At 53.7% G+C, this 23,481-nt stretch overlaps 1 protein-coding gene across 1 annotated transcript in view; it reads left to right on the top strand.

Annotated features, from left to right (window-relative positions):
• DYSF (dysferlin) overlaps positions 1-23,481 on the top strand; it is a 96,472-nt gene that overhangs the window by 47,628 nt on the left and 25,363 nt on the right. The window contains exons 37-47 of the mRNA XM_051798115.1: positions 1,421-1,522; positions 2,973-3,134; positions 4,651-4,816; positions 6,600-6,673; positions 10,495-10,557; positions 15,529-15,627; positions 17,043-17,171; positions 18,078-18,233; positions 20,205-20,296; positions 21,750-21,920; positions 22,272-22,414. Of these exons, the coding sequence (XP_051654075.1) occupies positions 1,421-1,522; positions 2,973-3,134; positions 4,651-4,816; positions 6,600-6,673; positions 10,495-10,557; positions 15,529-15,627; positions 17,043-17,171; positions 18,078-18,233; positions 20,205-20,296; positions 21,750-21,920; positions 22,272-22,414 (1,357 nt within the window). The remainder of the gene's footprint in view (positions 1-1,420; positions 1,523-2,972; positions 3,135-4,650; positions 4,817-6,599; positions 6,674-10,494; positions 10,558-15,528; positions 15,628-17,042; positions 17,172-18,077; positions 18,234-20,204; positions 20,297-21,749; positions 21,921-22,271; positions 22,415-23,481) is intronic.

Genomic DNA, 23,481 nt, shown 5'->3' with positions numbered 1-23,481 from the left:
AGCCACTGGAAAAGGCCCAGGAGAGCAGCAGGGAGCGAGAAGGACTCAGGAAGAGCTGGAGATGGTGGAGGGTTGGAAGCCAAGTGTCCCCTGGGGCTTCCAAAGCTCAACCTGGAGAGGGTGCAGGGAGAGGCAGGAGCTCTTCCCCTGAGCTTTCCCTTCATCCCACATGGATTTCCCGAAGGACTGATCACTAAGATCCCTTCCAACCCAAACCATTCCGTGATTCTGGGGGTGAGCAGCCTCAGAGGAAGGATTTTGGGAAGCAGGGGGTTCCCAGGGGCTGCTGGGGATGCTCTCCCTCCTCCTTGGGACTCACCTCCTGGATAACCTTCCCATTCCCTGCCGGCACTAACCCCCTCTGGGAGCACATGGATCATGGGATGGGGGACTTCTCCAGGTGGGAAACCAGGACATCTGCCCCAGAATGGAATTACCCAAAACCTCCAGCTTGAGTCAGCAATTCCCAATGGGAATTAAAGCTCCATGGCAAGGGTTTGGAACTGGATGATCCTTAAGGTTCCTTTCCAACCCAAACCATTCCGTGATTCCACGATTCTCTACATTCCACAGGGAGAATCCCTTTGGGGAGCATTTCTTTGTGCCCAGATGGAAACCTGCCCCACTCCTGGGGCTGGAACAGAATCACACTGGATTTAATGCGGTGATATTCCAGCCTGGAAAGAATTCCAGGTTCCCAAATTGCTCCCAACTGCCCTTGTTCGAGGGGTGGCACTTTCCGAGGTTTTCCTTTCATTCCTGCTTTTTTTGGTGGCTCTGGACTGGGAGATGCAGGTTCCAGAGGAACACGAGCGTCCAGGGAATTCTGGCTCCTGCTTTGCTCCTCTCAGAAGGCAAATTCTGGATCCCTCGTGTGCTTCCCAGATTTGGGATCACCCTCTGGAGCTCTCCCTCCCTGGGCACCGTGCAGGGCTGGCTTTCCCTGAGCCCTGTGGTTGATGTGGTTTGTAGGAACAGCAGCCCCTTCCCACCCCCGGGGGCGATGCCAGCCCCCCATCCCGTGGTGCTGCTCCCACTAAATCACTACTTTTTGGGAATTGCTCCCAGCATCTCACTCTGCCCAACTCTGACCTTGCTGTGCCGCTTCCTCTCCTTTCCTCATCCCTCTGGAACCGTCCCACCGTGATCCTGGTGGGACAGAGGTGGTTCCACCACCCCTTCCCTAAAAGGGGCTGAACTTGCTGGAGGGCAGATCCCTCCTGTTTCCCTGGGAACGCTCAGGGATCGCTCCCAGCAGGTGTTTGATCCTCTCCAGGCTCGGATAAAAGGGGGAAAACCCCCTCTGGCTGTCCTGGCCTTCTGGGGGGAGATGAGTTTGGTGGAGAGATGGAGCGGGGAGGGGGTCGGTGTCCCATCTCGGGGTTCCTGACGTGCCCTTTCCCTCTCTCTGCTCCCTCAGCCGGAGGATTCCGACCTTCCCTACCCGCCTCTGCAGCGGGAGCCCAACATTTACATGGTGCCCCAGGGCATCAGACCCGTCCTGCAGCGCACGGCCATCGAGGTGAGAGGGGACAGGAGACAGGGATGGGGTCACAGCCATTGAGGTGAGAGGGGACAGGGGCATGGGGACATCGAGGTGAGAGGGGACAGGGGACGGGGTCATGGCCATCGAGGTGAGAGGGGACAGGGATGGGGTCACGGCCATCGAGGTGAGAGGGGACAGGGGACGGGGATGGGGTCATGGCCATCGAGGTGAGAGGGGACAGGGGACAGGGATGGGGTCATGGCCATCGAGGTGAGAGGGGATGGGGGACGGGGTCACGGCCATCGAGGTGAGCAGGGACAGGGTCATGGGGAGGGGGTCATGGGCATCGAGGTGAGAGGGGACAGGGGCATGGGAATGGGATCATGGCCACTGAGGTGAGAGGGAAAAGGGTCATGGGGTCATGGCTGTCGAGGTGAGAGGGGACGGGGGTATGGGGACATCAAGGTGAGAGGGGACAGGGGACAGGGACAGGGTCATGGCCATCGAGGTGAGAGGGGACAGGGGCATGGGGACATTGAGGTGAGAGGGGACAGGAGACAGGGTCACGGGGACAGGGTCACGGCCATCGAGGTAAGAGGGGACAGGGGACAGGGATGGGGTCACAGCTATTGAGGTGAGAGGGGACAGGGTCACGGGGTCATGGCCATCGAGGTGAGCAGGGACAGGGTCATGGGAATGGGGTCATGGGGACATCAAGGTGAGCAGGGACAGGGTCATAGGGACATTGAGGTGAGAGGGGACAGGGTGCTGGGAATGGGGTCATGACCATCAAGGTGAGAGGGAAAAGGGTCCTGGGAATGGGGTCACAGCCATCGAGGTGGGAGGGGACAGGGTCATGGGGATGGGGTCATGAGGACATCGAGGTGAGAGGGGACAGGGGACGGGGTCATGGCCATCGAGGTGAGTGGGGATCCAAACCAAGCCTTGGGATGCAGAGAACCCCCAGAGCCTGGGGGGCTGGAGAAAAGGAGGCTCCAGAGGGACCTTCTTGGTCCTCACAAATCCCTGACAGGAGGGGGGAGCAGGGGGGATGTTCGGGCCCTTTTCCCAAAAAACAAGTGACAGGAGGAGAGGGAACGGCCTCCAGCTGTGCCAGGGGAGGCTCAGGTTGGACAGCAGGAGGAATTTCCTCCTGGAAAGGGTGGTGAGGCCTTGGCAGGGGCTGCCCAGGGAGGTTTGGAGTGCCCAGCCCTGGAGGTGTCCCAGGAAAGCCTGGCCATGGCACTCAGTGCTCTGGGCTGGGGGACAAGGTGGGCATCGGGCACAGGGGGCACTCGGTGACCTTGGAGGGCTTTTCCAGACTCAGTGATTCCGTGCACACCCGGCTTTTCCCACCACTGGGTCACCTTTCCATGGAGGGACACCCCTGAGTTCCCCTCCCCTGCCAAGGAGCTCGGTGACACAACTCGGTGACAGAGCCAGTGGCAGGGGGGTGGCTCAGTCTCTGCTGTCCCCTCCCCTGCAGATCCTGGCCTGGGGGCTGAGGAACCTCAAGAGCTTCCAGCTGGCCAGCGTGACCTCGCCCAGCCTGCTGGTGGAGTGCGGGGGGCAGCTGGTGCAGTCCTGCGTCATCAAGAACGTCAAGAAGAACCCCAACTTCGACGTCTCCGTGCTCTACATGGAAGTGGTGAGGGCCCCGGGGGGGGGGGATCACACAGGGCTGCTTGGGAAGGACCTGGGGGGGCCAGGAAAATGCACCTTCTGGTGAAGGACCTTTAAGTCCCATAAAAATGCACCTTGTGGTGAAGGACTTGGGGTCCCATAAAAATTAATCTTGTGGTGAAGGACTTGGGGGTCCCATAAAAATTAATCTTGTGGTGAAGGACCTCAGGGTCCCATAAAAATGCACCTTGTGGTGAAGGACCTCAGAGTCCCATAAAGTGGATTTTATGGTGAATGACCTTAAAGTTCCGTAAAAATGCACCTTGTGGTGAAGGACCTCAAAGTCCCATAAAAATGCATCTTGTGGTGAAGGATTGGGGGTCCCATAAAAATTAATCTTATGGTGAAGGACCTCAAAGTCCCATAAAAATGCATCTTGTGGTGAAGGATTGGGGGTCCCATAAAAATTAATCTTATGGTGAAGGACCTCAAAGTCCCATAAAAATGCATCTTGTGGTGAAGGATTGGGGGTCCCATAAAAATTAATCTTATGGTGAAGGACCTCAAAGTCCCATAAAAATGCACCTTATGGTGAAGGACCTGAAGGTCCCATAAAAATGCATCTTGTGGTGGAGAACCTCAGAGCCCCATAAAGTGGATTTTATGGTGAAGGACCTTAAAGTCCCATAAAAATACGTCTTGTGGTGAAAGACCTCCAAGTCCCATAAAAATGCACCTTATGGTGAAGGACCTGGAGGCCTCATAGAAATGGATTTTCTGGTGAAGGACCTGGGGGGTCCCATAAAAATGGATCTTGTGGTGAAGGACCTCAGAACTCCATAAAAATGCACCTTCTGGTGAAGGACCTGGAGGTCCCATAAAAATGCATCTTGTGATGGAGAACCTCAGAGTCTCATAAAGTGGATTTTATGGTGAATGACCTTAAAGTCCCATAAAAATGAATCTTGTGGTGAAGGACCTGAAAGTCCCATATACATGCACATTATGGTGAAGGACCTGGAGGTCCCATAAAGTGGATTTTATGGTGAAGGACCTTAAAGTCCCATAAAAATACATCTTGTGGTGAAAGTCCCATAAAAATGCACCTTATAGTGAATGACCTGGAGGTCCCATAAAAATGCATCTTGTGGTGAAGGACCTGGAGTCCCACAAAAGTGAATCTTCTGGTGGAGAACCTCAGAGTCCCATAAAGTGGATTTTATGGTGAAGGACCCTAAAGTCCCATAAAAATGCATCTTGTGGTGAAGGACCTCAGAGCTCCATAAAAATGAACCTTACGGTGAAAGACCTGGGGGCACCATTAAAATTAATCTTTTGGTGAAGGACCTGGAGTCCCACAAAAGTGAATCTTATGGTGGAGAACCTCAGAGTCCCATAACAGTGGATTTCCTGGTGAAGGGCCCTGGAGCCCCACAACGAAGCCCCTTGTGGTGCAGTTGGTTCTGCCCCCGTTCCCTGTGGGGTGGGGCAGCAGCTCTGCCCCACTGCCCCGTGTCCTGACCCCCCCCCTGTTCCCGCAGCGCCTGCCCAAGGAGAGCCTCTACAGCCCCCCCATCGTCATCAAGGTCCTGGACAACCGTCCCTTCGGGCGCCGGCCCGTGGTGGGGCAGTGCTCCGTGCGCTCCCTGGAGCCCTTCCGATGGGATCCCTCCGGCCAGGACACCGCCCGGCCCCCCGGGCACGGAGGTACGGGATGGGCTGGCACGGGATCCTCATGGAGCAGGGAATGGGCCGGGGGGGGAGGCACCTGAAGGGTCGTCCAGTCCCGCCCAGGGACACCTCCCACCAGCCCAGGGGGCTCCAGCCTGGCCTTGGACACTTCCAGGGATCCAGGGGCAGCCACGGCTTCTCTGGGAATTCTATCCCAGCCCCTCCCAGCCCTCACAGGGAGGAATTCCTTCCCAACATCCCACCTAACCCACCTAACCCTCCCTCAGCTCAACCCATTCCCTCCTGTCCTGTCCCTCCATGTCCTTGTCCAAGCCTTCCTGGAGCCCTCCCTTCTCCAGGAGGAGCCGTGGGTCCCTCCCCACGTGGCTTTGAGCTCAGCCCAGCTCTAGTCCCGGTCCAAAAACCCCAGGAGGTGCCAAGGATGAGTTTAGCTCTGGGACTGGCTGGTGGGATGGGCTGTCCTTGGGCCAGGCTGGTCAACCTGCAGGAAGGTGAACTTTGGGTGGTGTGAAGGGTCTGGATGGGGTTGGGATCATGGACAGGAGCCGTGGGTGGTGTGAGGGCTCTGGGAGAGGTTGGGATCATGAAGATGGAATTTTTGGGTGGTGTGAGGGCTCTGGATGGGGTTGGGATCAGCGACACGAGCCGTGGGTGGTGTGAGGGCTCTGGATGTGGTTGGGATCAGGGACAGGAGCTGTGGGGGCTGTGAAGGGTCTGGATGAGGTTGGGATCATGGACAGGAGCTGTGGGTGGTGTGAAGGGTCTGGATGAGGTTGGGATCATGGACAGGAGCTGTGGGGGGTGTGAAGGGTCTGGATGGGGTTGGGATCAGGGACAGGAGCTGTGGGTGGTGTGAAGGGTCTGGATGAGGTTGGGATCATGGACAGGAGCTGTGGGGGGTGTGAAGGGTCTGGATGGGGTTGGGATCAGGGACAGGAGCTGTGGGTGGTGTGAAGGGTCTGGATGGGGTTGGGATCAGGGACATGAGCCATGGGTGGTGTGAAGGGTCTGGTAGAGGCTGGAATCATAAGGATGAGTTTTTGGGTTCTGTGGAGGGCCCGGACAAGGCTGGGATTGTGAAGATGTGGTTGGGACCAGGGACATGAGCTGTGGGTGGTGTGAGGGCTCTGGATGGGGTTGGGATCATGAAGATGAATTTTTGGATGGAGTGAAGGGTCTGAATGAGGTTGATGGATGTTGATCCCAAGGTGTCTCTGCTTTGGGATTTCTGACTGGGCAGTGTTGGGATCAGGGACAGGAGCTGTGGGTGCTGTAAAGGATCTGGATGAGGTTGGGATCATGGACATGAGCCGTGGGTGGTGTGAGGGCTCTGGTGGGGTTGGGATCATGAAGATGAGTTTTTGGGTGGTGTGAGGGCTCTGGGTGGGGTTGGGATCAGGGACACGAGCCATGGGTGGTGTGAGGGCTCTGGATGTGGTCGGGATCATGGACATGAGCTGTGGGGGCTGTGAAGGGTCTGGATGAGGTTGGGATCAGGGACATGAGCTGTGGAGGCTGTGAGGGCTCTGGATGAGGTTGGGATCAGGGACAGGAGCTGTGGGTGGTGTGAAGGATCTGGATGGGGTTGGGATCATGGACATGAGCCGTGGGTGGTGTGAGGGCTCTGGGTGGGGTTGGGATCATGGACACGAGCCGTGGGGGGTGTGAAGGGTCTGGATGGGGCTGGGATCAGCGACACGAGCCGTGGGGGGTGTGAGGGCTCTGGGTGGGGTGCAGGGTGTCACCCCAAGGCTCTGGGTGCCCCTGGCTGCCCTGCCATGCCGTGCCCTCCCTGCAGACGACGTGAGCCTCACGCCCGGGGACGACGTCCTGATCGACATCGACGACAAGGAGCCCCTGCTCCCTGTCCAGGTATGGAAAACAACGGGATCCTCTGGGTGCTCTGGGGGATCTCGGGAGGCTGGAGGGCTGGGGTGATGCCCTGGGAGGCCTTGGCTGGTTCTCTCCCTCCCTTTGGAGCTTCCACCCGTGTTCTCACCCCCCCCTCCACCTGCACATCCCCAAACTCATCCTCCTTCCCTGCTTTCCGTGTCAGGGGCTGGGTTGGCTCTTCTGGGAGAGGACAGGGGACTCTCTCCACACCAGGCTCTGCCTTCAGCGTCTCCTCCTCACTGTGGGGTTTGGTTTGGGGCTGGACAAGGTCTGGAGTCACCCCTTGGGAAGGACAGGCACTGTCCCAAAGAAGGGATTGGAGGGATAAATAATCCCCTGGAGGGATTTATCCCAGCACTGGGAGCTGAACTGGTGCTGGGAGATGATGGGACAGTTTTCCCAAGGCCAGGCTGGAAGCAAAGATTCCCCGAGGTTCCATCCTCCTCACCCCACGCCAGGTCTCCTTTTCCCAGTTTTCCCCTTTGAAGGTTCCTTTGCTACTTCCAAGCCCCGTTGCTGCTTCCAGCAGCTCCAGTCCCTCTGCAGAGGGTCCTGGTGGGACTGGGATTGCAGGATCCACAATCCAGGCTCTGTGGAGCTGCACAGCTCGAGCAGGGAAGGAGAGGGATGCTCCAAGCTCCCTGTGCCCTGAGTTTGAGGGATCTCAGCTGTCCCTCGTGGGTGGATCAGGCTGGACACGCCCCTGGAGCTGCTGTTCTCCTCCCTGGAGCTTCCCATTCCCGTAATCCCTGTGTTCCTGCCCCAGCAGGGGTGTCCCCTCTGGGACAGCCCTGCCTGTGCCGGGCTAGGCAGATCCATGGCTGATCCATGGGTGATCCACAGGTGATCCTGGTGGCCCTGGGAGTGGTGCCAGGAAAGTTTGGTGCAGCTTCCCATGGTCTCCTGTCCCTTTGGTGTCCTGGGCACGTGCTGGAATTGCCTTTCCCCCCGTTCCAAAGGCTGGGGGTGCCGCAGGGAACCTCGGGCTGGAAGAGCCTGAGCTTTGGGGAAGGATCTGCCCCTCGGGTGTCTCCTGCCTCGCCTTTCCTGGCCTTGGGCACCTCCAGGGGTGGGCAGGAAGATGTGGCACTTGGGCCTCAATCCTGCTCCTTGTGCATCCCCTTGGTGGCTCCCCAGCGTTCCTATTCCCAAGGATTCCGTGGTGCCATTGGATCCCCGTGGGTCTGTCCCAGGGTGGGCTCGGCCTGGGATCCCAAATCAGGCTGGGAATGAAGATTTGGGCCAGTTCCCAGCAAATCCCGTGGCTGTGGGACTTCAGCCTGGACTGGTCCTGTCCTGGCCACTTATCCCACCCCCAGGCTGGTGCTCCCACTCCAAGTCCCCATCCCTGGCAGTGTCCAAGGCCAGGCTGGACAGGGCTTGGAGCAACCTGGGCTAGTGGAAGGTGTCCCTGCCCATTGCAGGGGTGGCACTGGATGGTCTCTAAGGTCTTTCCCAACCCAACCCATTCCCTGATTCCATGATTCTGTGACCCACAGGCAGGGCTTTCTTCCCAAAAATCCTCCAGGACAACAGTAGTCATGTGCACCTTTCCTGTGATGCTCCTGGAGCTGGGAGAGCTGGAGCAGCTCAGCCCTTCCCTCTGGGAATCCCTGGGATCTCCGGGGCTCTCCCACCCAAAACCTCACAGGGATTTCATGGGGATGTGACCAACACACATCTCCCATCAGCTTTTGGGGGATGAAACCCCTGCATAGGGACACAACCCCCCCTCTGTACGGATGTTCCCAGCGTTTGGAGCTCCAGGGGCTGCTCCCAGGAGCGGGGAATCAGCACAGGAGCTGCAGAGATCCCAGAGGAAGGGACAGGAGAGAGGTTTGCAATCCGTACGTTGTTCCTTGGGGTGGTTTAAAGCCGATGGAAAAACATCTCCCAGCTCCCATCAAATTCAGGGAACAGTTGAAATGGGGGGGGAAAAGGGGGAGAGGGACTGTGGCAAAGCCAAACCCCTCCACTCCAGCCCTTCCAGAGGGGAAGATTTGGATGATGTTTTATGGGAACAAACACTTCCCAAACAACCCCTGCCCTGAGCCGAGTTGTTCACTTTGCCCCCAACGTTTGTCCTCCTCCGTTTGTTTGTTTGTTTGTCTTTCCCTTTTTGTTTTGGGAGAGGAGGGAGCTTGTTCCTGGAAAGCCAAACCGAAATTCCCACCTTCTCCCTCCCTGACCCCTGAATCCTGGCGCTGGAAGCTGTTCCTGCCCTGGAGGGGGCCAGGGCTGGGACGTGGGTGGATCATCAGGGTCCTCTCACCCCGCCCTGCTCCCGTTTGGGGGCAGATCCGGGGGGTCAAGGAGCACTCCCAGCCTGCAGAGACCATCCTGCTCCTTCTCCCTGGGAATGAGGGATGGATCCCAGCCCAGGGGCCCATTCCCAGGGCTCTCCCAGCCTGCAGAGACCATCCTGCTCCTTCTCCCTGGGAAAAGAGGGATGGATCCCAGCCCAGGGGCCCATTCCCAGGGCTCTCCCAGCCGTGACCTTGGAAGCAGGAGCCAGGATTGTGCAGGGCTGTGCTTCAGTGGGTGGCTCCAGAGCTTTTCTCCCTCCTTGCCAGGCCTGGCCTTGGTCCCTGCTCCGATGGATGTTGGGAACAAAGGATCCCTCTGTTGTCCTCCTCGGGAACGGGGAAAACAAGCAGAGGTGAATCCCCCCCTGCTCCAGGGCTGGGGAGTGTTGGCCACCCCATCCAGGGGGGAAGAGGAGTTCAGCTGGAGTTCAGAGCACTTGATGTGCACGTGAACCACACCGTGGTCATCCGGAGGGATGGGAAAACCTCCCCAAACCCACGGAAAAGCTGCTTTTCCAGGCTGATCCCTTCTAGTTCGGGAGGTGGACCCGGAGCGGGGTTTTGGAAGGGCTGAAGTCCTGCCTGCTCTGCATTCCCTGTTCTCCACGGGGTCATTCCCCTGGGAAGCAGCTCGGGAAGGACAGCCCTGGTGTCCATGTGCAGCCCCAAGGGATGAGCAGGGCTTTGTCCTTCTGCTCCTGGATAAATCATGGAGAGGCCGTTCCCAGCAGCCTCCCGGAGCTGGGGGGGTGTCCTGGTTGGAGCTGAGCCTCGGGGAATGTTTTCCCCGTGGAGCAGCTGGGAATGGGGTGTTTTCAGCTGGGAATGGGGTGTTTTCAGCTGGGAATGGGGTGTTTTCAGCTGGGAATGGGGTGTTTTCAGCTGGGAATGGGGTGTTTTCAGCTGGTTTCAGGTCCAGGGTGGGGCTCAGAGCAGCGTGTTGGGGGAGGAGCTCAGGGAATGCTGGTGGGATGGGGCTGATGTTTTCTGGGAAACTGTTTTCTGGGAAGAATATTCTCGTTTGTCCCCCTCTCCCACCTCCAAGGGAATGACCCTTGGGAGGCAGGGGCAGAGCTTGGTGCCCAGGGCAGGGATGGCAGCTCTTGGGCCGCCCAGGACAGGCTGAGCTTGGAGCTGGGCCTTGGTCCCGAGCTTTGCTGACCCCGTTAAACCCCTCCCGGGCTCCCGGGATGAACGTGCCCCGCTGTGGCCAGGGAGATTCCCTGCTCCACTGGAAAGCATTAACAGCTTTTCCATCCCACATTTTCCCCCTTTGACATCCCATCCATTCCCTGTAACCCTGTCCAGTTTGCTGAACATCCCTAAAAACCCAAACCCTACCGAGGCTGCCTCGTCCCGGGAGGCCTCCCCCTCGTCCCCGGGGCGGATTTCCTTGGATTAATGGCTTTGATTTCTCCCCAGCGGTGCTTTTGCCCATGTGTGCTCCCCCTTTTCCCTCTAATTCCATGGCTAACGGATCCTTTTGATTTGTAGCTTGCCGAGGGCGTGACCAGCTCTGCACTAATTACCCTCCCTCCCGCCGGGGCCCTGCCTCCTGTAGGTATCGCTTCACTTCCAATTCGTGGCTTCCTCGAGGGCTTTTATCAGGGATTGGTGGGCATGTGGGGATGGGAAAGAGGCATTTCCTACTGGGAAAGACCCCACTGCAGCTCCACAACGTGGCAGTTCCACGGGGAATGGTTTCTCCTTCCTGCCCAAGGGAAGGAGTTGGGGCTGGGGAGGAATTCTGGGTCCTGCTCTGGAGCAGGAAGGATGTGGAGCTGTTGGAGAGGGTCCAGAGGGGGCACCTGGATGAGCAGAGGGATGGAGCAGCTGTGCGGGGAGGAAAGGCTGGGAAAGCTGGGATTGTTCAGCCTGGAGAAGGGAAAGCTCCAGGGAGAGCTGAGAGCCCCTGGCAGGGCCTGAAGGGGCTCCAGGAGAGCTGGAGAGGGACTGGGGACAAGGCAGGGAGGGACAGGACACAGGGAATGGCTTCCCAGTGCCAGAGGGCAGAGATAGATGGGATATTGGGAAGGAATTCCTGTCTGTGAGGGTGGGGAGCCCCTGGAGTTGCCCAGAGAAGCTGTGGCTGCCCCTGGATCCCTGGAAGTGTCCAAGGCCAGGTTGGAGCAACCTGGGAAAGTGGAATGTGTCCCTGCCCGTGGAACTGGATAAGCTTTCAGGTCCCTCCCAACCCAACCCATTCCATGATTCCATGATTCTTGGGCATCTCCCAGAGGAGAGGAGCTCAGGAGGAGCCCTGAGACACCCCTGAGCCGTGGGACTCCGAGGAGGAGGCTCCCATTCCCCCCGGGAATCCCTCCAAGGCCCTTTCCCTGCGGTGCCTCCCCCGTCCCTCCGGCCGAGCGTTCCTCGTCCCACACAAATATCCCATGGAAGGACACGGGAACGGGGCCCAGCGGAGCCAAATCCGTGGGACCCAAAGCTGGGAGTGATTTGGGCTAATTGGTTGTTTGCTGGCTCTGCTCCCTGCAGAGCCCAGCACACATTTCACGGCTTCTCCGGTTACCGGCTCTTGGAAGAGCTCCTGGCGCTGGATGTCTCCTCCTGGGAGTGGCTGCCAAGGAGCTGCCTCCCGGAATGTTCCCCCTCTTCCTTTTATTCCCAGCTGGGACACAGCCCCTGGCCAGGGGGGAAAAAGCCCTCCCTGATCGATCCACAGGGAATGCTGGATTCCCACCATGGAGTCATGGAATGGCTCGGCTTGGGAGGGGAGTTCCCATCCAGTTCCAGGGACACCTTCCACTCTCCCAGGTTGCTCCAGCCTGGCCTTGGACACTTCCAGGGATCCAGGGGCAGCCACAGCTTCTCTGGGAAATTCATTCCCATGCCTCACCATCCTCACAGGGAAGAATTCCTCCCCAATATCCCATCTCTCCCTGCCCTCTGGAAGTGGGAAGCCATTCCCCTTTGTCCTGTCTCTGGTTTTATCCCAGATTTGGAGCTGTGTCCTCACCACTTGTTACGTTTTGCAGGTGTCTGGGAGGAAAGATTCCCAACTGTAGAATCATGGAATGGTTTGGGTTGGAAGGGAACTTAAAGATCATCCAGTGCCACCCCCTGCCACGGGCAGGGACACCTTCCACTAGCCCAGGTTGCTCCAACCTGGCCTTGGACACTTCCAGGGATCCAGGGGCAGCCACAGCTTCTCTGCCCAACCTGAGCCAGTCCCTCCCCACCCTCCCAGCCAGGAATTCCTTCCTGAAGGGAGAAATCCTCCCTCCAGCCCAGCCCAGAGCTGATCCTGGGATGGGCCGGAGGAACCAGGGGAAAGGCCTGGGCAGCTGAACATCCCGGCCTTTTCCAGAGGGATCATCCCATCCCAGCTCCAGAGCTTTCCCCCAGCAGGAATTCTGCCTCCAGCCGTGAGGGATGAGCAGGCCCAGCCTGAGGTGGTGGCTCAGCTGCTTTGGGCAGGTTTGTTGCTGTAATTCCCTGTATTCCCACTGGGAAGAGCCAGAGTGAGCAGGAGAACAGGGATAAGGATCCAGGCTCCCGTTTTCCTGCTGCTGCTCTGCTCCAGGCTCTGCCTGGGCCCCATCCTGGCCCTGCCTCAGTTTCCCTGGAAGGTGCTGGTAGGGATTAAGTTCCACCAACAGCTGATTTGTCCATGGTGTGGGAATTTCCCAGCTTTGCATGTCTTTCTCCAGACTGAAACAACCATTCCAACAACTCCTGGGACAGCTGGGTCATGCTGGACAAGCCCAGGTTCCTGGGATCTCCGTTGGGAATGCATCCCATGGGATGGGCTCGTGGTCACAGGGAACCCTGGGCAGGGGGGGAAATCCCTGCAGCTCGGCCTTCCCGACCAAAATGAGGTTAAAAACAGGGAATTCCCCCCGGGATTGGGAGAAAATGGGATTGAAAACATCCCCGGAGCCGTTGGGGTGACACAGGACGGGGTTTGGGGATCCAAAGGGAGGGAAGAGCTGGGGGATCAGGCAGAGCTCCCACCCCATTCCCTGTTATCCCGAGGGAGGAGGGAGCGGCAGCCGATGGCTCTGCTGATCCCAAACCCTGATCCAGGGATCCTCCAGGCCACGTCTGAGGAACCTCAGGGATTCCCCACAGGTTTCCCCACTCCATGAAAGCTCAGGAAGCTCAGAACATTCCCTGAGTGCCCTGGGTGTGCCCAAACCACAATCCCAGGAATTTCAGCCCTCTGGGGAATTCCAGGGATTTAAGGCATTAAAAATAATAATACTGGAATTTCTGTATCTCTGGAAGCTTTTGGCCATAAGATATTCCTGTCTTTGGGATTCCCCCCCTGGAAGGGGCTCTCCTGCTTCCCTTTTCCTGGAAAACTGATGAGCTGGTCCCACTGGTGAAATAATCCTGGATCATCCCACTGATCCCTTGTTAAAGGTGGATTTTCCCGTGTTAGCAGAGAATTCCAAAGCTGGGCTCCCTGGAGCTGGAAAGGCCTGGACTTTTATCCCAGTAGTGAGCGGGAAAACGTTTGGGATCATGATTCCAGCCTGGGAGAATTGGGATAAAGGTGCCAGCCCACCTTGTGGTGATCCCTGCTCCGGGAGAACAGGGATGGGGAGACAGGAAACCTCTGGATAACTCACTTCCAGGTCTGGAGGAGCTCCTTTCCAAGCTCAGATTGGAGGCTTTGATCCCTTGGGATTAAATTTATCCCCCAAGTGATGCTCAACTGGGGGTTGATCCCATGGGATCCATGGAAAAGCTGGAGAGGGAATGAGGTCTGAGGTCCCTCAACCACCTGCTCCAGGCTCAGGGAACAGATCCCTGGAGAGCCTCTGGACCATGTCCAGGATAAACCACTGGAGGTGATTTGGGATATCCTGAGGGAATTTTGGCTATCCCAAAGTGATTTGGGCATCCTGAGGGAATTTTGGCTATCCCGGGGGAATTTTGACTACCTGGAAGGGATTTGGGGACACTTGGAGACAGTTTTGGCTCCCTGGAGGGAATTTGGGGTACCTGGAGGTGATTTGAGCTGTCCTGAGGGAATTTTGGGTGTCCCAAGGGAATTTTGGCTTTCCAGAGGTGATTTGGGCATCTCGAGGGAATTTTAGCTTCCTGGAGGGAATTTTGGCTACCTGGAGGGAATTTGGGATACTTGCAGGGGACTTGAGATCCCTGGAGGTGATTTGGGATACCTGGGAATGAATCTGGGATCCCTGGAGGGGATTTGGGATACTTGCAAGGGACTTGAGATCCCTGGAGGTGATTTGGGATACTTGGGAGGCTATTTGGGATCCCTGGAGGGAATTTGAGATACCTGGGAATGAATCTGGGATCCCTGGAGGGAATTTGGGATACCTGGGAATGAATCTGGGATCCCTGGAGGGGATTTTGGCCCCCCCTTGGTCGCTCCATGAAATCCCTCAATCCATCCTTGGTGTGGTGGATCCATTGCTCTCCCTGCCTGTCCCATTCCCAAATGGATTCATACCCTTCCCTATTAACATTCCAGCTGTTCCCCTTCCCTCCCTTTTTTAATTTGTCCCAGTTTTTTTGTCGTAACATCCGTAAAAATCCACTAAAATCTTTCCCCCCCTCTTTCCTTGGGGCTGCAGAAGATCCCGTGGGTAAGTCCTGGGATGAATCCAAGGGCTTTCCTTGGAACCCTGGGGGATGTCCCAGGAAAGCCACGACGCTCCACTGAAACGGGGGAAGTCATGGAAGGCAAATTGGGATTTTCCAAAAAAAAAAAGGAGTTAATTTGTGTGATATTCCCGTGAAATCCAACGTCTGTCCCGTTGAAATCCCGCACCACTGGCTTCAAACAGAATTCCAAGAAATCTCTGGTGTAACTCCTGCGTTGCTCTGGAATTCTGTGGCCTTCTAGAATCAGGCATCAGTATTTTGTGGGAATGTTTCATGGGAATGTTTCGTGGATCGTGGGCAAAGCCCCTCTGGCTTTGCTTTAGGAATTTAAAATCTGGGATTCTTGGAAAATCCGTGGTTTTCCTCCTGGGGCTGGAGTGGTTTGCACCGGGAATGAGGCGACTGGTCCTTCCTGGTGGGAGGTGAAACTGGGTGGGATTTTCCCGCTTTTTGGTCTGATAGCGTGGGAAGAGGGTTTTGTCCTTAATTTTTCCTGGGAATGTCTGGGTTGGAGGGATTTCTTCCTTCCCCCCAGGCTGTGTCGGGATGGGGGGGTTGGGTGGTGCCGGGACACAGCCAGGAAGTCAATCCCTGTCCCCAAAAATCTTGGCACCAGAGTCCATTTGTCTCGTTCCCCGCGTGGTCCCGCACGGAGAATCCCGGGAAAAGCACCTTCCAAAGGGCTGGAATCTCCCTAAAAACGCTCCCGTTGTTTTCCTGGGAGCTCTACTTTGCCCTCCCAAGGAGAACCATCCTCCCAGGAGAAGGGTCACGGATTTAGGCCGGGAGAATCCCCCAAATCCCCTGGAATGGGGGCCGGAGGAGCTCCCGGGGGATCCAACCCCCGGCACTGGGGTCGGGGCAGGAATTCGGCTCCGGCAATTTGGGATTTTTCCTTGGATTTTTTTCCTCTGGGATGTGCTGCAGGAGGAAGAATTCATCGACTGGTGGAGCAAGTTTTACGCTTCCATAGGAGAGAGGGAAAAATGCGGCTCCTACCTGGAGAAGGGCTTGGACACCCTGAAGGTGAGTGGATTCTCCTCGGATCTCCTCGCTGGGAATTTTTGGGGAATTTTAGGACGTTTCCCCCAGGGGAAAAAATTGGAATGTTTTCCAAATGGATGTTGGTTTTAAAATGGGTGTTGTTTTTAAAATAAGTTGTGTTTTAAAGATGAGTTTTGTTTTAAAAATGGATATTGTTTTAAAAATAAAATACTGTTTTTAAAGGTAAGTGTTGTTTTAAAAATAGATATTGTTTGAAAAATAAAGTACTGTTTTAAAAGGTAAGTATTGTTTTAAAAATATATTTTATATATAAATATAAATATAAATATTATTGGTTTAATATATAAAAATATAAATATAAATATTATTGTTTAAATATATTTTATATATGAATATAAATATTATTGTTTCAATATATATTTTATATATAAATTTAAATATTATTGTTTTAAAAATATAATTTTAAATATAAATATAAATATAATTGTTTAAAAATATAAATTATACATAAATATAAACATAAACATAAACATAAACATAAATATAATGGTTTTAAAATATATTTGTATATAAAAATAAATATTATTGTTTTAAAATATATCTTCATATATAAATATAAATATTATTGTTTAAAATATAATTTATATATATAAATATTATCGTTTAAAATATAATTTTATATAAAATATAAATACAAATATTGTTTAAAAAATATATTTATATATAAATATAAATGCAATCATTTTAAATAAATGTAAATATGAATATTACTGTTTTAAAAGTATAATTATATATATAAATATATAGCAATATTCTTATTTAAAATACAATTTTATGTATAAATATAAATATTATTGTTTTAAATATATTTATATATAAAAATAAATATTATTATTTAAAATATATTTATATATAAATATAAATATTATTGGTTTAAAAATATATTTTTAAATAGAAATATTATTTTTTAAAAATATAATTTTATATAAAAGTATAAATATATATATAATTGTTTTAAAAATACCTATTTTGAAAATCCAAATTGCATTGCAAAACCCTCTCTGGGAGCTCTGCTGCCTTCAGGAAATTGTCCCTTTGGAAGTGGCCGAGGAGGTGGGGGAAGGGCCGCCCTAGGAATTGTTTGGGAACGAGGAAAACCGGGCAGGATTTAACCCACAGGCCCCAGCAGGGCCAAAACAGGACAAGACCTTTCCTGCCCTTCAGGAAAACATTCCCAGCGGGAAGATGGGTCTGGTGGGAAACCCCGGAGGAGCCCTTGGTGATGGGCTGGTGTTATTGTAGGGTCACCAGACTCTCCATCCCCATCCCAGGGGGTGGCAGGGGTGGGAGATCCTGGGATTTTATCCCTGGGGGGGGATTTCCCAGGCCTGAGGAGGTTGGAGGGATCCTCATCCCCATCCCGTCTGTCCCTGCAGGTCTATGACACGGAGCTGGAGGAGCTGGAGGAGTTCGAGCACCTCTGTGACTTCTGCCACACCTTCCCCCTGCTCCGGGGCCGGAGCCGCGACTGCAGCGACGACCCCTCGGTCGTGGGGGAGTTCAAGGTGGGAGCAGCTCCCAGGGCCTGGGATTGGGGGGGCTGGGGGGGCCCTTCCCACCCAAACCATTCCAGGGGGCCGGGAATTACAGGAATTACAGGAGCTGGGGTTGCCCCAGCCCTGGGAGCGTCCGAGGCCAGGTTGGAGCAGCCTGGGAGAGAGGAAGGTGTCCCTGCCCATGGAACTGGATCTTTGAGGTCCCTTCCAACCCAACCCATTCCAGGATTCTGGAGCCCCTCTGCTCTGGAGCCAGGCTGGGAGAGCTGGGGGGGTTCCCCTGGAGGAGAGAAGGCTCCAGGGAGAGCTGAGAGCCCCTGGCAGGGCCTGAAGGGGCTCCAGGAGAGCTGGAGAGGGACTGGGGACAAGGGAGGGAGGGACAGCACACAGGGAATGGCTTCCCACTGGAAAAGGGGAGATTTGAATGGGATATTGGGAAGGAATTCCTGGCCCAGGTTGGGCAGAGAAGCTGTGGCTGCCCCTGGATCTCTGGAAGTGTCCAAGGCCAGGTTGGAGCAACCTGGAATGGTGGAAGGTGTCCCTGGGTGGAACTGGATGGGATTTAAGGTCTCTCCCATCCCGACCCATTCCATGGTTCCATGAATCCATTCTGGCTTCAAACTGCCAGAGGGCGGGGTTAGGTGGGATATCGGGAAGGAATTCCTGGCTGTGAGGGTGGGGAGGGCCTGGGATGACATTCCCAGAGAAGCTGTGGCTGCCCCTGGATCCCTGGGAGTGTCCAAGGCCAGGCTGGAGCCCCCGGGATAATGGGAGGTGTCTCTTCCCACGCTGGCCCAAGACGACCTCTCAGGTCCCTCCCAACTCAACCCAACTCAACCCAACCCATCCCATCCCACAATTCCGTGGGATCCATTCGGGATGCCCATCGCTCCTGACCTCCCGTGTCCTTCCCAGGGTTCCTTCAGGATCTACCCCCTTCCCGAGGATCCGCGCGTGCCGGCGCCGCCCCGGCAGTTCCGGCAGCTCCCGGCGCGGGGTCTCCAGGAGTGTCTGCTCCGGGTCTACGTCGTCAGGGCCTTCGACCTGCAGCCCAAGGACTCCAACGGGAAGGTATCCCGGGATCCCGGTGGGAATGGGCTCCCTGCTGCCTCCAGGGGCGGGATCTTGGCACAGGTTGATTAAAATTGACCAAAATCCGTCGATTCCGCTTAAAATTCGGGGATCTGTCCCTCTCTACTGCCTCCGTTGGGACTCTGGGAATGCCAGAGCCAACTCCTCCTCCTCCCACAGGGATTTTTCCGTAGGGATAGTTCAAATGTGGAAAGGAGTTTTGGCTTTTGGGCGGGTTTTTTGGAGGATTTTGGTGCCAAAGGGCGACAAAATTCTCTCTTCCCCAGGAATTCCTTTGCCAGTGTGGAAGGAAAATTTAAGGCAAAAAGGCAATTGGGTCTTTTTTATTTTATTTTATTTTATTTTATACTATTTTATACTATTTTATTTTATTTTATTTTTTACTATTTTATACTATTTTATTTTATTTTTTACTATTTTATACTATTTTATTTTATTTTAACTATTTTATACTATTTTATTTTATTTTATTTTATTCTATACTATTTTATTTTTTCATTCTATTTTTTTAATTTTATTTTATTCTATACTATTTTATTCTACACTATTTTTTTTATTCTATACCATTTTATTTTTTTATTCTATTTTTTAAAATTTATTTTATTCTATACTACTTTTTTATTCTATTTTTTATTTTATTCTATACTATTTTATTTTATTCTACACTAGTTTTTTTATTTTATTCTACACTATATTTTTATTTTATTCTATACTATTTTATTTTATTATATACTCTTTATTTTATTCTACACTATTTTTTTATTTTATTTTATTCTACACTATTCTGTTTTATTTTATTCTATACTATTTTATTCTATTTTATTTGTTCACTTTGGGTCACTTTGCCCCCCCCCCCAAAAAATATCTCAGGGAAAGATCCTTTTTAACTGTCTTTGTTCCAACTGGAAAACAGGAGAAAAATTAATGAAAACAATGGGAAATATTTGAATAGGTGAAGGAATAGATGTGAAATACAGAGGGGAAATAATACAGATATGAAATATATTAAATATATAAGAGAAATATATGAAAAATATCATATACATGAAATATATGAAATAGATATGAAATATATATATGAAAAATAAGAAATTATATATATATATAATAGATATGAAATATATATATGAAAAATAAGAAATTTTATGTATATAAAATAGATATGAAATATATATATGAAAAATAAGAAATTTTATGTATATAAAATAGATATGAAATATATATATGAAAAATAAGAAATTTTATGTATATAAAATAGATATGAAATATATATATGAAAAGTAAGAAATTTTATATATATGAAATATACATGAAATATAAAAAAAAATATGAAAAGTGTGAAATCTGTATGAAATACATGAAAAATGTATGAAGAAAATGAAACTGCCCAGTTTTTGAAAATGGGTTTGGAATGAAGTTTTCCCAGTCCTCGGGAATCTCCCAGAGGTGACTCCTGGGGATTAAAAATAAATAGAAAAGAGGCTATTTTTTCACACTGAAAACCCCCAAACTGACCCAAATTTGACCCCCAGGGTCCCCCCGGGCTGGGAATTCTCCTGGGGAATCCCGGGTGTCCAGTGCCGTTCCCTGACTGGTGCTTTTCCATCCATTCCTTAAAAATAAATCTCCAGGAAAAGGCAAATCCGGGAAAAGTGCTGAGGAACTGGTGCCGGGTGTCTTTTCCAGGGAATTTTTTCGGGATGGGGGGTCCCTGGCCCTGAGCTGGGTGGGATCTTTTGGGTGCAGTTGGATTGTTTTCCCGACTTTTTTTTTCTTGCCCTTGAGTTAATTTACCCCCTTTTTAAAGGAATGCTGATTTCCCAGGATTGCTGGAACTGTGAGAGGGGTGGGGTTTGGAGCATCCTGGTCTGTGGATCCTGGCCCAGGGTGAGATTTCAGGTCCTTCCCACCCCATTCCATGATTCCCTGTCTCTTGCCCCCCCCCCTCAGTGCGATCCCTACGTGAAGATTTCCGTGGGAAAGAAATCCATCAGCGACCAGGAGAATTACCTGCCCTGCACCCTGGAGCCTGTCTTTGGGAAGTGAGTGTGGATTCACTTTGGGATCCAGGGGAGTTTTTTGTGTTGAGGGAATTGTGCTGGATGAGCCAGAGCTTCCCATTCCAACCTGCACTCAAGGCTGGATGAGGCTTGGAGCGACCTGGGATAGTGGAAGGTGTCCCTGCCCATGGCAGGGGGTGGAATTAGAGGGATTTTAAGGTTCCTCCCATCCCAATGGATTTTGAGGTTCCTCCCATCCAAACCATTCCACGATTCCCTTGGCTCTTGTTCGTCTTCTCCCTGGGAATTCCGAGCTGTGGAACTGGGTCTGCTCCGTCACCAATGGACACACCAGGAGGGATGTTTAGACCTGGAATTCTCTTGGGGAGGAATAATCCCCGTCCCACCGGTGGTAGAGGGAGTCCAGGGAACTTCTGCTCCTCGTTTAGGGAATTTGGTTGGATGTCTGGAGGAAAAATGGGATGGATGGAGACCTGTTTGGGGCTGTGGGACGGGACACCTCCAAGTGGGATGCCTTGGAAAAGAGTTATCCATAAACATGGTTTCCTGAGGCAGTTCCTGCCAGTTCAGGCTGCCGGTGACACCTTCCCAGCAAAGCAGGATGGACAGGGAGATGAGTTTAGATGGGATATTGGGAGGGAATTCCTGGCTGGGAGGGTGGGGAGGCCCTGTCCCAGGTTGGGCAGAGAAGCTGTGGCTGCCCCTGGATCCCTGGGAGTGTCCAAGGCCAGGTTGGAGCAATGTGGGATAGTGGGAGGTGTCCCTGCCCGTGGAACTGGATGAGCTTTCAGATCCCTCCCAACCCAAACCATTCCATGATTCCATGATAAACTGAGCCAGCACGACACAGCCCTGGGGGGTTGGGATGGGGAGTGGGTCCATCCCACTGGTGTGTTGGGATGGGCAGTGGGTCCATCCCATTGGGATGTTGGGATGGAGAGTGGATCCATCCCACTGGTGTGTTGGGATGGGCAGTGGGTCCTTCCCACTGGTGTGTTGGATGGGGAGTGGGTCCATCCCACTGGCACTGGGGTGTTGGGATGGGGAGTGAATCCATCCCACTGGTGTGTTGGGATGGGCAGTGGGTCCATCCCACTGGTGTGTTGGGATGGGCAGTGGGTCCATCCCACTGGTGTGTTGGGATGGGCAGTGGGTCCATCCCACTGGTGTGTTGGGATGAGGAGTGAATCCATCCCACTGGTGTGTTGGGATGAGGAGTGAATCCATCCCACTGGGGTGTTGGGATGGGCAGTGGGTCCATCCCACTGGGGTGTTGGGATGGGCAGTGGGTCCATCCCACTGGTGTGTTGGGATGGGGAGTGGGTCCATCCCAATGAGGTGTTGGGATGGGGAGTGGGTCCATCCCACTGGGGTGTTGGGATGGGCAGTGGGTCCATCCCACTGGGGTGTTGGGATGGGCAGTGGGTCCCTCCCAGGGCTCCCCCCTCCCATCCATGTCCCCCACCCCGCGCAGGATGTTCGAGCTGAGCTGCACCCTGCCCCTGGAGAAGGACCTGCGGGTGGCCCTGTACGACTACGACCTGCTGTCCAAGGACGAGAAGATCGGGGAGACCGTCATCGACCTGGAGAACCGGTTCCTGTCGCGCTACGGGGCGCGCTGCGGGCTGCCCCAGACATACTGCGTGTGGGTACCGGGCTGGGGGGCACCAGGGGGGCACCAGGGGGGCACCAGGGGCACCTACACTTCCCTCAGTGCTGGTTCTCCTCCAGGAGCCCCAAATGGGGTAAATAACACGGAAATCCTCGGGGAGATCCCGTCACACCCCCGGTGTCTGCCGGGCACACCGAGCTGGGGACACTCCCCACACACAGCCTGCCCGGGGAAGGTGGTGATGCCCCATCCCTGGGAGTGTCCAAGGCCAGTCTGGAGCAGCCTGGGATGGTGGAAGGTGTCCCCTGCCCCTGGAACTGGATGGTTTTGAAGGCCTTTCCAACCCGACCCGTTCCATAATTCCGCGGTCCTGTTTGGTTTCAGCTCCGGGCCCAACCAGTGGCGGGACCAGCTCCGCCCTTCCCAGCTGCTCCACCTCTTCTCCCTGCAGCACAACCACAAGGCTCCCACCTACAAATCCGACCGGATCATCTTCAGGGATCAGGAGTACGTCCTGTCTGAGCAGGGTAAGGGCACTGGGAGCTTTTGGGATAGCGGGGTTTCCTTCATCCAGAGCAAGGGATGGAGCTGGAGGCCAGAACAGGTTGGTGGGCACATCCCCATCCTCCCCACCTCCCTGGCCAGCTTGGATCTGCACCATTCCCAGGCTTGGCCGTGCCCCAAACCCTGGGATTGAACCAGACCTGCAGTGCACCCACAGGAACATTGACCTTGGGTGACTTCCCTGGGCTGTGGGAGCTCTGAAGTCCATCCTGGGCTGAGAAGCTCCAGCCTGATGTTCCAGCTGTGCCGTTGGAATCTCGTTTTGGGTCACTAGATGGAGACAGGATCACACACACGGTGCCCAGGGATCACCTCAGGGCTCAGGGGGCAGCTGGAAGGGCAAAACCAACCTCTGCCCTATCTGGGAATATCTCCCAGACCCGGGGAGGTGTTTTCTTGTTTGCACAAAAACCACCCCTTGACCACCCCAACACTGACCCTTTGACCACTCTGGGCATCACCTGGTGCCCCTCTGACCCACACCCTTGGGGCAGGAGTTGCCTCTGTGAGAAAACTCTGCTTTAAGGCATAAAAGGGGTGTTTAGGCCCCGGGGGCATCATGGATTGGTTTGGGTGGGAAGGGACCTCAAAGATCATCCCGTTTAACCATGGGCAGGGACACCTTCCACCAGCCCAGGCTGCTCCAACCTGGCCTTGGACACTTCCAGGGATCCAGGGGCAGCCACAGCTTCTCTGGGAAATTTATTCCAGGGCCTCCCCACCCTCAGAGCCAGGAATTCCTTCCCAATATCCCCTGTCAAATTTTAATGTGGCAGTATTGGGGCCACCACATCAAGGGGGTCGTCAGAGGCACAAAACAGGGCACAGCCCAGCACTGATCCCTCTCCTGCTCTTGGGAATCGAGGTCTAAATTCCTGGTTCTCCCTGAGGAGGAGGAAGAGGAGGAGGAGGAGGAGGAGGAGGAGGAGGGAAGCAGGGGGTTTTCAGCTGGGGCTGGGGAGGTGTTGGAGCAGCGGGTCCCCCCCCGTGCCACCCCCTGCCTTTCACCTTCCTCTGCTTTAATGGCAGC

This window comes from Manacus candei, unplaced genomic scaffold (genome assembly GCF_025592945.1).
Source record: "Manacus candei isolate 608988 ecotype Guabito, Panama unplaced genomic scaffold, ASM2559294v1 h1tg000048l, whole genome shotgun sequence".
NCBI classification, from domain to species: domain Eukaryota; kingdom Metazoa; phylum Chordata; class Aves; order Passeriformes; family Pipridae; genus Manacus; species Manacus candei.
This window is presented reverse-complemented; position numbering and strand designations above follow the sequence as displayed.